General features: G+C 46.4%; 2 protein-coding genes across 3 annotated transcripts in view; one reads left to right on the top strand and one right to left on the bottom strand.

The window, feature by feature from the left end:
- Nucleotides 1–14,911, top strand: part of LOC147614179 (glycoprotein 3-alpha-L-fucosyltransferase FUT11-like) — a 60,930-nt gene that overhangs the window by 26,464 nt on the left and 19,555 nt on the right. The window lies entirely within an intron of this gene.
- Nucleotides 5,544–10,056, bottom strand: LOC147614180 (uncharacterized). The gene is made up of 2 exons (XM_086780337.1): nt 8,954–10,056; nt 5,544–5,676 (listed from the first exon to the last, which is right to left on the bottom strand). Exons 1-2 carry the CDS (start codon nt 9,550–9,552, stop codon nt 5,544–5,546), a joined length of 732 nt encoding a protein of 243 aa, XP_086636463.1. The 5' UTR covers nt 9,553–10,056.

Below are 14,911 nucleotides of genomic sequence, written 5' to 3'. Positions count from 1 at the left end.
CTACTGGCTCACAAGGATCATTAACAGTTAACTTTGTGTTTGGGTCCATCGGCGAAGTAATAGGCTTGCAGTTCTCCAACCCAAAGGCCTCAAGCAACTCATGAACATACCGCTGCTGAGAGACAAAAAACCCCCTCTGGGTCTGCGAGAGCTCCAACCCCAAAAAGAAGTGGAGTAAGCCTAGGTCGGTCATCTCAAACTCCTTTGACAAGGCAGCCTTCGTCATGCCAATGTGCTCCACATGATCGCCGGCGGTGAGGATGAGATCATCCACATAAAGGATGATAATCGTAACCATGCTGCGGTCTCGAAAGAGATACAGGTTGGGATCTACAACCGATCTCTGAAAACCAGTCCGAACAAAGAAGGAATCAATCTTCTGATTCCAAGCCCTGGGAGCCTGCTTAAGACCATACAAGGCCTTACGTAACTTGTAAACCATCCCTTCTGATCCTGGAATAACAAAGCCTGGAGGCTGCTCAACATACACCTCCTCCTGCAGGTCACCATTAAGGAACGCAGATTTTACATCCATTTGATACACTGGCCACCTCTGATGAGAAGCAAGGGCAAGAACGGTCCGAATCGTGGTCATCCGTGCTGTCGGTGCAAAGGTATCCTCGTAGTCGATGCTTGGCCGCTGAGCATAACCTTTAGCCACAAGTCTGGCTTTGTGTTTGTCCACCGACCCATCTAACGCATATTTGGTCTTAAAGATCCATTTGACACCAATGACTGACCGTTTCGACGGCCTCGGTACCAACTCCCATGTTTTGTTCTTCTCGATGGCATCAAGTTTCACCTGCATGGCTTTCCTCCAAGTATCCTGTGAAAGGGCTTCCTTAATGGAAGTGGGCTCCTTGTCCCGCATAATACGAGACATCAAAGCATAGTTTACCTGAAGAAGCTCCGCTGTATTGCTTTTGTCACGGACTCTGTGCGATCTTCAAGGGCCGTCCCCTGTGGTCCACTCGGAGGGTAACTCCGTGACACCTGACTCCCGAAGGGTGTCCAACAACCACCTGGGTACTCGAACAGATCGTGGAGCCTCCTGCCGTTGCGGGGGCTCTACTCCAGCTTTGGGCTCAACCTCCTATACTGACTGAGGTGGATCAACTGGAACAATGGTCGGGGAATCATCATCAGACTCTTCTGGATCTCCAAGAAGTGGCGGCTCCTCGACAGTGGATACTGGAACATGCTCATCAAAGACCACATCTCAGCTGACAACAATCTCATTCCTATCTGGATCATACAATCTGTATCCTTCGGAAAGAGAATTATACCCCACAAATATAAGCTTGCGGGATTTGGAGTCAAGCTTCCCCCTCTGCTTCTTCGGAATATGTACATACGCATCACTCCCAAAAACACGGAAGTGCGAGACATCAAGTTTCCTGCCAAAGTATGCCTCGAATGGAGTCATATTAGGTACTGAAGTCGTTGGAGACCGGTTGAGGGTATGGACAGCCGTTGCCACAGCCTCTCCCCAAAGTGGACGAGGAAGATCACGATGCTCCAGCATGGTCCTCGCCATCTCCACCACAGTCCTGTTTTTGCGTTCTACAACTCCATTCTCTGAAGGTGATCCATGCAGGAGTATTTGCAGCTAAGGCTGAAGAATCAACACTCTTCCCAGTCCGCTTAGGACCCTTCCTCCAGTAGTGGCCTTTCTCGCCACAATCATTGCAGGACCGCTCGGCCTTCAGTTTCTCTCGTTCTGTTTCAGGCTTCTTCTCAGAAGACTTCTCCGGTGAAGCCTTCCCTTTGCCCTTGTTATTCCGGCCTTTCGGCCGTTGGCCAATTAAGGCCTCCGAACCTCCGCTGTGAGGAGGGTTCGTGAAATGTATCTCCTGGTCTAAGACCATGAGCACAAGCTCCTCCCAGGTAATGGTGCTGAGCCTGCCACTAGTAATCAAAGAGTAGTAGAAAGCGGAATACTGAGCAGGCAAGTGGGACAACAAAGTAATGGCCATATCTTCTGATGATATCTCCTTTCGAGCTTGGAGGACTTCCTACTGAAGGGCCTGCAGCTTGTTAATGTGCTCCCGCATCGTCGACGACTTTGCAGGGTTCATAACCCGCATTTGCACTTCCAAGGAAATCCTCTTCAAGGGCGATACCTTGTTATAAAGAGAAGCCAAGTGTTGCCATATGCCTCTGGCCAGCGTCATATGCTTTACGTGATTGATTACGTGTGGTGTGCAGTTGAGGAAGATAAATGACCGAACCCTGGCGTTGACCGATCCCACATATGTGCCTGTGCCTCGCGGTCCTTCTTCATTGACAGTAACTCCCCTTCCTCTGCTTTTGGCCGTGGAACCCTGATAACAATGAAATCAGCAAGGTCATATGACTCCAGTACAGACTCCACCTTCCAGATGCTGTAATTGTTCCCGTCCAACTGACGGTCCACTGGGAATGTGGGGAGAGTTGGGATCTTCACATGCTTCTCAGCCATCTCTAATAAATCTGCCATCGCGGGGATGTAACTGAAAAGGGTGGGTGGGTGGGAAAAAAAACTTTAAACCTGCAACAAGTGGCTGTCCAGCAACTTAGCCCGCCTTCCTCTTGCTACTTCTCTTCCCGAACAGTCCCTAACTGTCCACCAATCAGCAATGTAACAATCCCCCTCTTGCTCAAAAAACTCCCAAGATCTTTCAAGAGCCTAGGGCTCTGATACCATGTCAAAATACATAGCGGAGATGATAACAAAATCTGAGATCACAAGAGCAAGTCGAGTGCAGAAAATAGACAGCACAAGAGAAGGAGAGAGATAGGCGTGTAACTCTTCTCTATACACAAGATCCCGCAATGAAAACAAGATACAATAGGTGGGGAGCCATGGGGCCATTTTATATGGCCCCATGAGTGCAGTCGGCCAGTAGAAGGACAGCCGACAGGACATAAAATGCCCACGACCAGTGAAAACCATTAGTCGGCCAGCATCTTAGGGTCGACCCTCACACGTGTGGAGTCGGCCAGCAGAGCAGAGAGCAACTTGGACTGCCTGTGACTAGTCGGCTAGCATCTGGTACAGCCGATAGGTCCTACACTACCTCCCATACCCTGGAAAAATAGGAAAAAATGGGGAAAAAATACGGGGAGTGAGGAAAAATGATAAAACACCTACAAAGGGCGGGCACACCCACAACAGAGGCTCTGGTGTTTGATAAAGACAGGAGATGACTTCTAATAGTTACAGCCCTTGCCAATTCCTAAGGGTCCTTTCCAAGATATTTCGATGGACTTTGTTATGAATCTGTCTCCCAGTCCAAGTAAGCGTAATACGTAGTGTTTAACTATTGTTGATAGATTTAGCAAATTTGTTATGTTTATTCCTTGCAGGGCCAATGTGACCGCCGAGGATGTTACCCAGTTGTTCATTCGGCATTGGTACTTGATTGGCAGGATTCCTAGGACCATAGTGTCGGACTACCAAGTTTACCAGTCATTTTTGGAGGGCATTGTTTGATAACTTTGGTAGTAAATTGAATTTTTCCAGTGCATTCCACCCACAGACGGACGGCCAGATAGAGATATACAATCAGTTGGCCTTTGATGTGCTGAAGTGTTATGTCCACGATCAGCAAGGTAAGTGGGAATCATATTTGCCTTTAGTTCAAGCTGTTTTGAATGATTCTTTTTCTTCAGCTATTGGCAGGACTCCATATGAGGCAGCATTTGGAAGACCTTTCCAGTCATTGTTGACCAGGACCTTGTCTTCAGTACCTGAAGCGAACAGAGTGACGGAGTCTTACCAGGAGATTTTAGAGTTAGTAAAAGACAGATTGGCTAAAGCGCAAGAGGCCTACACTCGACAGGCCAATAAAGACCGAAGGGATATGAAGTTTTTGGAAGGGGATTGGGTTTATCTTCGGATTATGAAGCAAAGGTTGAAACAGGTGGGCAAGCGATGCCCAAAGTTGTTTTTCAGGAGCTTCAGACCTTTTCCCATTAGGAAAAAGATTAATGAGGTGTCTATGCAATTAAAGCTACCTCCGAGTTGGACTATGCATGATGTGTTTCACGTCGGTTGGTTAAAGCCATATGCAGGTCCAATCCCTTCAGAAGTCAAAGACGAAGCAGAACCAGACATTGTTGATGAAGCAGAAGTTATGGTTCCAGAAGAGATCCTTCTGCACCGTTCCAAGCATGGCTCAGGTCGAAGACTAAGACAATTCCTTACGAAGTTTCAGGACCGAGGGACCCATGAAGCGGTATGGCTCGATAAAGAGTTTTTTGAAGACTATCCGGCGTTATTGACGGATTATTTGGAGGCTATGCAGCTTCCGTCAAGTTAAGCAGAAGGGGATGTCACGTGCATCCCCCACTTGGATGCCACCTAGACATATCTGTATAGAAGGTGCAGGACCTGGGATGGTGAATTGGTCCCATGTGAGCCCAGCCAGGGATCCATCTCAGTCGTCCGAGGTCAGGTGTGCATTGTCCTGCACATGAGTCCAAGGTCAGGTGTGCACTGTCCTGCACACGAAAACAGTGCCAGTCCGCGCTGTGAGTCTCCCTCTGGAATGATGTCAGTGATTCTGTGTATCTGGTATGGTACCGGATGCCAGATCACTGAGTAGTTAGTTAGGGTTTGCGTTTAGAACAAGGGGCCAGCCCATAGGGCTACCCCGGGTCTTTGTGTGGGCATGGGGATAGTGTGGAACCACCCCCATGAGGGCCAGGAAGGCCCTGGCTGAACCGATCAGCCATGGAGGGGCTGTAGGACAACCTAGGGGCAGGCTAAAGGCAGACATGCAAGAGATGCAGCCTTTGTATGGCTGTAGGGCAGGTATGGGGCAGCCCATACAGGCTGCCCAGCCCTCAAGATGTTTGCAAAAGCATTGTCCAGCCATGTAGAAGCATGCGCATAATGCCCAGCCATTTAGGGAAAAAAGCGCAGCAATTTATGTGTTTTTTTTCAGCATTAAATGCTGAAAACCTCAGTCGTGGTGGGACATTTAATGCTGGCCGCCTGGACTTCAGCTGACTGACTGCTCTAGGTGAAGTAGTATAAATAGGAGAGTCCATAATCCCATTTTTCATCTCAGATTTCACCAAGAGCTCAAGAATAAAGGGGCTAGACAAGCCAAGAAGGTGCTAAGCAAAGGGGTGAAGGGTTGTAGGTCAAGGGCAGGGAATTCCCAGCCAAGAAAGGTCAAGGTTTTCTGTATTTTCTTTTCAGATTCACATCATTCTAATAAAGCAAATACACCATCTGTGGTGGTGTCACGTGCACACCAGTCAGGTGTACAGTGACATGGCATCATCATATGGCATCATTAGCATCATAGATATTATCAGGCATTTAATTAGCATTTTACAGGCATTTTTAGGCATTTATGAGGCAGCCGACTGGTTATATTGGTATTTTATGGAGACATGAACTGGCCGACTACAGCATCTGGCCGACCAGCAGTCTCTCACCCATATAAATACAGGTGCCTCTCCATTCAGTAGGGCAAGCCCATCCATTCAGTCATCAGCAAGCTCAGTAGTGAAGCGCATCATCCTTTGGATCATCTGGCGTTTCAGCATCAGCAGCAGCACAGTAACGCATCATCAGCATCAGCCCTCATCTCAGCATCATCTACAGTTAACGCATCATCCCCAGCAGTTGTAGTCAGCAAACGCATCTCCCTCAGCATCATATTCAGCAAACGCAGCAGCCTACAGTCCAGAATCAGCCATTCAGGTCTGCGTTTCATCATTCATCAGTATTCAGCCTCTGTTCCCAAAGCTCCCTTCAGCGTTTCCTTCCCAGGAGACAAGGGAAAGAGTGGACAGCAGTTCAGCCCGCATTTACAGCATATAGGCAGCATATTCAGCATTACAGATCCAATTGGATCATCATTGTAACATCTTTCATTCATCTAATATAGCTGCATTGCATTGACACATATCTGTTTGTCTCTTAAACATCATTAAGTGCAGTTAAGTCAGAATAAGGTTGTGATTACTACGGTCTAACCTCTCACATGTCACAAGTGGGGGCCCTACAGAGGGTATTTGGGACCCAATACTGTGTCCTCTCCATCTCTCCCTTTCTCTCTCTATTTTCTGCATATATTCATTTAGTTTGTGCGTTAATTTTGTCGTGAAAGGAGTGCTGATTTTTGAGCATTGAAGTTACCGATCTTCTCTGAAGCTTTCACATGTTACAAATCGCAAGAAGCTCCTTCTCATATACTTGTAGATTCCTTTCCTTTGGTGACAGAGTTCTACTCTCATAAGCAATAACATGTCCATCTTGCATAAGAACAGCTCCAATGCAATTCTTGCATGCATCACACTGTACCACAAAAGGTTTATGAAGATCCGGTAAAACCAAAACTGGACCAGTGGTTAGCTTTTCCTTAAGCTTGTTGAAAACTTCTACTTCCTTTATTGTCCATCGGAATTTTACATCCTTCTTGGTCAGGTGATGTAAAGGTGAAGCAATTTCTGCAAAGAATCGGATAAACCTCATGTAATATGAACAAAGTCCTAAGAAACTTCTCACATCATGTATGGTTTGCAAATCCGGCCAATTCTTTATCGCTTCAACTTTTGCTGGATCCATCCTGACACCATCCTTAGACACATGTGCCCAAGAAAGTGAATCTCTTGCATGGTTAGTTAGTACGAAAGGTACGATACGGTACGGTACGATAAAATACGGTACTAATTGGTACCTTAAAATTTTTTGAGGTACGGTACGATATTAGTACGTTTTTTTTTTAAAAATACTTCCTAAACTTAAAAATTGTAGACAAGAAGTTACAAAATAGTAGAACCATGAACATAATGTCATCATGCCATTAGAGTACAAAATTGCTACAAAAGGATAGGCCAAAAACTCATGGCATGGGCGACCGCCAACATGCGTACATACATGATACTACATACTACAATACATCATCGATGGGCTAGAAGGAGATAGATGCCCAATGCCTAGAGAGCTATAACATATCAAAAGTCTACATCATCACCAACATCTGCATGATCACTACTAGAGTGTCCATCAAGAGAGTTCTCTGAAGAGGACTCTTCGAAGGTGGACGAGACACTCTGGGGATCATTCTCGCTAAGTAGGTTGCCATCATCATCAAACAAGGGCTCTCTAGGCAGTGGGGTATCATCATGAGGGGGCAATGGAATATCATCATGAAGGCGGGGATTGGAGCTCGAGGATCCCCGCCTCACATATGTGAGGAGGCCACCCTTTGCCGATGTCGAAGGCGGAGGCCTATGAACTCGAACTGCTCGGCCCCGTCCATGCTGACTCCTGGTGCTGCGAGTATCTGCTGCCACAAGCTCACTATAGAGCTCCATGAAGATTGCCTCCTCCTCCTCATCAGGTTGTTGATTGACACTTGCAAAGTTTTCACTCGTCAAGGTGAAAGTGTCAACATTGACCTACACATTAAGGCACAAAAGTTAGAGTCTGTACAGTGTACACAAAACTTAAAAGTTATGAGTCATGACAAGTTAGAGTCTAGACTTGTCACTTACTTGCTTGGGACTACCCATACTAAGAATGCCCTGCATCATGCGCAAGTTAGTGCGGCAGTAGACCAACCGCTCCAACTGTCGTGTGCTCAGTCGATTGCGTATCCTCGTGTGTATGAGAGAATAGGAACTCCAGTTCCTCTCACATGCACCCGAAGAACAATCCTGGGCTAGGACCCTTAAGGCTATGGGTTGGAGATGCTCTAGTCCATACCCAAAATTGTCCCACCAAAAAAGGGGCTTCACAAGTGACTCCCTCCTCCAGCAAGTGGGAGACGAAAAGGAGGTTTGACCTCTCTGATCAACATAGCAGCCCAACTCCTCTAGAAAGGCATTGTGCTCATCAACTGGCACAGCTCGAAGCATATATGCATCCCGATCTTGTCGAAGCTCCCTATCGGTGCAAACTACTGGAGACTTGTAGGCTGGATGTACCAATGCTGCAAACCCGTGGATTGGTTTGTGCATCCACCTCCATCTCTTCTGTGCAATCTCCATGATTTGTGCTCGCTCCTCAGATGTAATGTCTGTGCAAGCCTCCAACTCCACAAGGGCAGCTCTAAAGAAGTGGACAAGAAGGCCCATGGTGGACCCCTCGCAATCTGTCATCCGCAAGAGCCTATAGAATGGAGTCATAGCAATGACAATTGCTCGGACTCTAGCCCAAAATCTCTCCTCTAGGCAAACGCGTTGCATGGCTTTGGCCTCTTCAGTGACGTGCTCATCCCAATCGTTCCACATGGTGGAAACAACTGTCTGGCGAAGGGCGGGCCTCACATCGTATAGACGCTCCAAAACCAGCCACATGTAGGCAAAGCGGGTGGCCGATGGCTTCTTCAAGTCAAGCTTGCTATGCTCACGAAACATAGCAAGCACCTTCACCTTTAGCATGAAGAAGTTGACAATAGATGTAGCTTGTTGCACAATCCTCTTCACCCAGCCGAGCTTCGCCACATCCTCCATGAGTAAGTCAATGCAATGACTCGCACATGGAGTCCACACAATGGTGGGGAATTCCTCCTCAAGCAAGTGGCCCATGCGTCGACAATTTGATGCATTGTCGGTGATGACTTGCACCACGTTTTGAGCCCCAACCTACATGGTAGATAAATCATATGAGTTGAGGGCTTTGCACAAATGACAAAATCAGCCACACTTAAGTAAAATAATGCTTACCTCTATGATCGCTTGCCTAATATGGCGGTAGATGAAACTCCCGGTTGTCTTTCTCCCCCTTCTCCCGGTGTCAACCGCACGCAAGAAGTATGTGCCAAGCGGGCAAGACACAAGGATGTTGATAATGCCACGCTTCCTTTGATCACTCCATCCATCTGTGAGAATAGAACATCCATACTTCGTCCATGCGGCTCGAATCGGGTCAAGGGCTCGATCAATTCTCTCCTTCTCTTCATCAATCTTCCTTGTGCGCATAGCCGTGTAAGAGACCCCTGTCCACCCCTCACATGGGCCCACATTTGCAATCGCCGTCACCATCTTCTTCCATTGCTCCTTTTGGAGTACATTGAAGGCAAGATTGCATTCAATAATGGTGCGAGCAATCTCTATCTCCGCAAGGCGTTGCCGCTCCTTAAGGAATGCAACCGAACCTCTCACACTACCCGTGACTTGGTGGAGAGAGGGTTGCACCCCTTCACGCTCCACCACCCTTTGCCTTTTGCCCGGTGCGGAGGCGGACCGTGCATCCGTGGAAGTGGCAGTGGAGGATACACCAATGAAAGAGCCGGTGGCCGCTTCATCATGTGCCGATGGTGGTGCCGGTGGTGGTGCCGGTGCGCGTGTTGATGATGCTCCTCTACTTGAATTTGAGCCGCGGCTCATCTTCCACGAAATGTCATCGGCAATGCTTTGCGGAATCTCCTTGCATGGGGCAACTTGTCCCCCAATCTTCGAAAGGTGTTGGAGAAGCCTTGTTGTTCCACTAGTGTATGACTTGCCGCAATATCGGCATGTCCAATGATGGGAGTTGGACTTCTTGGTGTCCTTCTCCACATTGAGGCAATGCAAATCAAAAGCCTCATGCTTCTCCCGAGGCATGATGGATAAGAGAAGGGCTGAAGTGGAGTAGAGGAGAGAGCGTAGAGAAGATGAAGTATGGGAAGAGCTTGGAGGAAGAGAACTTGGAGTAGAGGCTCAAGTGGGTTGGAAGGAGCTTGGAGGAGGGTGGAGGAGAGGCTTGGAGTAGGGCTTGGTGCTTGAAGCTTGCTTGGAGTAGATGGAGGAGAGGCTTGGTCCTTGAGGCTTTTATAGAAGGACTCAAGAGAGATGAAGGCAAACAACCAAAAAAAACGGGCAGAAAACGGCTAGAAAAACGGGCAGAAAACGGGCAGAAAACGGCTACTTCCAACGGACAGAAACGGCTACTTCCAACGGGCAGAAACAGGCGATTTTCGTACCTAATCGTACGGATACGTACGGTACCGTACGGTACGATTCGTACGTACGAATCTGTCCGTACGACGTACGGAACTAAGCCTGATCTCTTGCATGAAAAAATCCCTCTTCTTTCCATTGACAACCAATCTATGCTTTCTGAGTTCCTTAAAGACTTTGGTCAAATGCTCCCGATGCTCCTTCTCTGAGTGAGAAAACACAATCATATCATCAAAGAAAGTATCCACAAAAGCACGGTGGGGTCGAAAAATCCGATCCATCATCCTGTTAAAAGTCACAAAGTCGCTGGAGCATTCGTAAGACCAAAGGCATGACCAAAAACTCAGAGTCCAAAAGTTGTCCTAAAAGCTATCTTGTGCACATCTTTTGGCTTGATGTGAATTTGATGATATCCACTCTTCAGATCAATGCGACTGAAGTAAGCTGCTCCCTGTAACCGATCCAAAATATCATCGATTCGAGGTATAGGGAATCTGTTCTTGATGGTAATCTTATTCAGTGCCCTGTAATCAATGCACATCCGCCAAGAACCATCTTTCTTTTGTACCAAAAGCAGTGGTGAACAATAGGGCGAAGAGCTCGGCTGAATCAACCCTTTCTCCAACAGATCACGCACTTGGCTCATAATCTCTTCTTGTTGGGCTGCACTCACCCTATAGGGTGGCTTATTCGGTGGTGAACTTCCAGGAATCAAATCAATCCCATGATCCTCAGCCCTAGCAGGCGGCAATTCCCCTGGCAAAGCCTCTAAAAAACAATCTTGAAAACTTTTGAGAAATTGCAATCTTTCCTTATCCAACTAAAACATATTAGAATATGTGGTATCCCGATTCTCTTTAACAAACAGTAAGTAAACAGAAAGATGTTTCTTTATTAAACGAGAAATGGCCGAGGCCGATACAACAGGAATAGATTCCCCTTTAAGCTTTACATCAAGAGTGTGTTCCTTATTCTTATTAGTGAGAGATTTTCCTGTTGAAAGTATCTACTACCGTTTTAACCTTATGGCAACAAGGCATACCCAACAAAACATCACAACCCTCCAAAGGCATTATGAAGAAATTATCCTCTCTGCCCGTGTAAGTTTGCACACTGAGACACAGTTTCCCAATGATCGGTGTAACCTCAACCGAATGTCTAGGACAAGCCAAAGTAGCCTCATGCAACACACCCATCTCCTCTGGTTTGATGCTCAACTTTGCTGCAAGCTTGGGGGTGATGAAGTTTGCACGAGCCCCAGGATTGAAAAAGATCAAAACCTCCTGATCTCGAAGTCTTCCCCATGCTCTGCATAACTCTGAAGATGCATCCCCTTGCTTCAATCCTATCAAGTCAGGTACTAGTCCAGCAGACGGTTTCTGTTTCTTTGCTTTAGGCTCTTCCTGTGAATCATCTGCGTTTTTAGGTGCTCTCTTCGGACACCTATAGTATCGATGCCCCGCTTCTCCACAAGAGAAACATTTGTTGCCAGCTATAAGCTCTTTCCTTTCTTCATCTGTCCTTTGAGGTAAGGGCTGAAATTTTCTCTTCTTGGATTGCCCCTTCTCTCGTGGTTCAATATTTTTGGTCTCCTTTGACTCCTTTGATGCTTTCTTGGAGAAGAGACGTTGATCCTTGAATCCTGACATCTGACCAGTAAGCATGGTGTATCCAGTCTGAGTATTTTCTATCATCTGGGTCATATTAATGACCTTTGTTTTGATGCAATAATCTCGAAGCTCCTTGGGTAACCCACAGCAATAAGTCTCTATCTGCTCAACTAGTGACACGGGCCTAAAGGATGTGACCGGTAGCAGAGCATTCCAAAATTTCTTGTTATATTCTTCCAGAATGTTACAATCTCTGGAATCTAATCGATGCCAAGTTGTCATAACATCCACCTCAAAAGTCGGTGTCAACCATAAGAAAGAGAAGATTTGCTTGAACTCCACCCAAGTGCTAGGTGCTATTCCTTGATGAAGAAGTGTCGACCACCATTGAAGAGCATTACCCTTTAGGAAAGAAGCTGCCTTTCGTACCTTAGATGCCTTTGTGAAGTTACAGAAAATGCCGCATCAAATTGTTGAATGAAGGTGAGAGCCTTCAAACAATCCTTTGCACCACTAGAAGTATCAAACTTTACTGCAGCACCACCCTCTTTATAATCTTTTGGTTTCTTGCCCTGAACAAGATTATCATAGGGATGTCGTTTGAGAAAAGAATTGCTCACAGCATTAGATCCCATGCCCATCATACCACCTCCCATACTAGGCATACCAAAAGCACTTCCACCACCACCATAAGTTCCATACATCCCTCCTGGCATACCTCCATACATACCTCCATGCATACCTGGTTGCATACCATAGCTCCCAGTCATGCGCATGTTGGGTACACTCGTCATGGAATGAAAGACAGAGCCTCTGTCAAAGTAACCAGGATGAGAAGTATTGAAAGGGTTTCCATGGATAGGTGGGGAAAAAGAAGAAGAAGAATCGGGGCATGGCTGAAAATTTGGGTGGATGGGAGCCGAATGGGAGCCGAATGCTAAGGCTTAACTTTCTTCTCAGACCCATGCTTCCGTGGTTTAGAATCAGCTTTGAAGTTTTGTGAAAAAGGTGAGTCCTTCGCGAGTTCCATTAATCCCTCCATCAAACTCTGCATCTTTGCTTCATAGGTGGCATCATCATCTTCAAGTTTTGGCATATCGGAAGGTATTTCTTGCTCGCTTTCCTCGTCTTCATTGAAGTAGTCGTCGTCCTCTTCTGAAGATAAATCCTTCATCTCCGCACTAGTTCCAGCCATAGAATTAAATGTGTCGACCACAGGCTCGCTCTCTTGAAAAAGTTGACGATGAGTCCCGGCAACAGAACCTTGAAACCGGCCTTCAGCAACTTGACGGGCGGTGAACACATTTAATCACACTTTAATCACTTTACTAAATGGAATAATAAATTTGGAAGAAGAACTCAAGGTTGGCGTAGCCCTTGTACAATTCCCGAGAAGATGCCTCCTTGATCCACGGGGAGGAGATCTCCTACTAGCTTTCACCCAAGATGTATTGTGGGATACAAGAGCCTTGGCCCCTTATTTATACAAGTTTGGGGGAAAAAGCTATGCTTTTCCCCCTTGGAAAAATCTATTACAAAGGCTTTTTTCCCCCAAAAACTATCAAATAGCTTTTCTCTTTTCTTTAAAAAAAAAAAAAACATGGCGCTTAAGCGTTTTTGAAAAAAAAAGAAACCCCACGTCGCTTTTATTTTTTTTCGCTTTTGGACTGCCTCCACGTCACCTGCCCATGTGCCACGTGGCAGTGCCACATCAGCTGTTGATTGGGCTGACTGTTGACCCACAGGACGCCTCAGCCTGTTGCTCCTGCATCAAGGTAAGAGAAACACACATATACATGCACATGAACAAACATATGAGCATGCACGCATGTACACACACACACCAAACATGTATATATGAATCCACACACATGTATAGACTTACACATGCGTTTACTGGATTAAACACGATTAGTGAATGCTTAAACATGCTTAAAACATAATTACGATGCTTATAAACATGCTTAAAACATAATTACAATGCTTAAGACAAAGAGGTAAAATACTCAGTCCTGTAACAGCATCAACTTGCTCACAAGGAGCATGTACAGTAAGTCTGGTATTTGGGTCCATTGGAGATGAAATAGGCTTGTAGTTCTCCATCCCAAAGGCCTCTAGCAACTCATGAACATACCGTTGTTGAGAAACAAAGAACCTCCTTTAGGTCTACCAAATTTTCAATCCCAAAAAGAAATGAAGTATGCCTAAATCCGTCATCTCAAACCCTCTGACAAGGCTGCCTTCGTCATAGGTATGTGCTCCACATGACCGCCAGGAGAATAAGATCATCCACATAGGGATAATGAAGGTGACCATACCACGTTCTCGAAAGAGATACAAGTTTGGATCTGCAACTGATCTCTGGAAACCCTTTCTCAGAAAGAAAGAATCAATCTTTTGGTTCCAAGCCCTGGGAGCCTGTTTAAGACCATACAAGGCCTTTCGTAACCTGTAAACCATACCTTTTGATCCCGGAACCTCAAAGCTTGGAGGTTGCTCAACATACACCTCCTCTTGCAAGTCACCATTCAGGAACACAGATCTTACATCCATTTGATACACCAACCATTGGTGAGAAGAGGCAAGGGCAAGAATTGTCTGAATCGTGGTCATCCTAGTTGTCGGTGCAAAAGTGTCCTCATAGTCGATGCCAGGCCGTTGAGCATAGCCCTTAGCCACAAGTCTGGCCTTGTGCTTGTCCACGGACCCATCAGATGTATACTTGGTCTTGTAGACCCACTTGACACCAATGGCTGACCGTTTGGACGGCCTCGGAACCAACTCCCAAGTTCTATTCTTCTCGATGGCTTCAAGTTTCACTTGCATGGCTTTCCTCCAAGTCTCCTGGGAAAGAGCTTCCTTAACTGAAGAAGGCTCTTTGTCCCGAATGATACGAGACATCAGTGCATAGTTTACTTGTAAAAGCTCCTCTGATTGACGTTTATCACGAACTCTGTGTGATCTTCGAGGTTCATCCTCCGTGGTCCACTCGGAGGAATACTCCGTAACACCTGACTCCCGAATGGTATCCAACAACCACTTAGGTACCCGAACAGAACGCGGAGCCTCTTGCTGCTACTGCTGTGGCACATCTCCAATCTCGGGCTCAACCCCGACAACTGATTGAGGTTGGCTAGCTGGAATAATAGCCCGGGAATCGTCCTCATACTTATCTAGTTCTCCAAGAAGTGGTGGCTTGTCAAGAGTGGAAGTTGGAACGTGCTCATCAAAGACAACATCTCTGCTGACAACAACCTCATTCTGCTCTGGGTTCACAGAGCGGCCAATTGGAGGAGAAGCATCTCTTCCCCTTATGATCACTTGTTTCCCGCCCTTATATGAGGCGAGTTTGTATCTAGCCCGTTGTGGTTGTACTTAGTCCTTTGTGGTGGTTTTTTCTTTAACTAATTGAA

The sequence above is a fragment of the Cibotium barometz genome, chromosome 42 (assembly GCF_041138505.1).
Source record: "Cibotium barometz isolate CiBa-2024 chromosome 42, ASM4113850v1, whole genome shotgun sequence".
NCBI lineage: Eukaryota > Viridiplantae > Streptophyta > Polypodiopsida > Cyatheales > Cibotiaceae > Cibotium > Cibotium barometz.
Note: the sequence above shows the minus strand (reverse complement) of the source record. Positions and strands in the feature narration are given on the sequence as shown.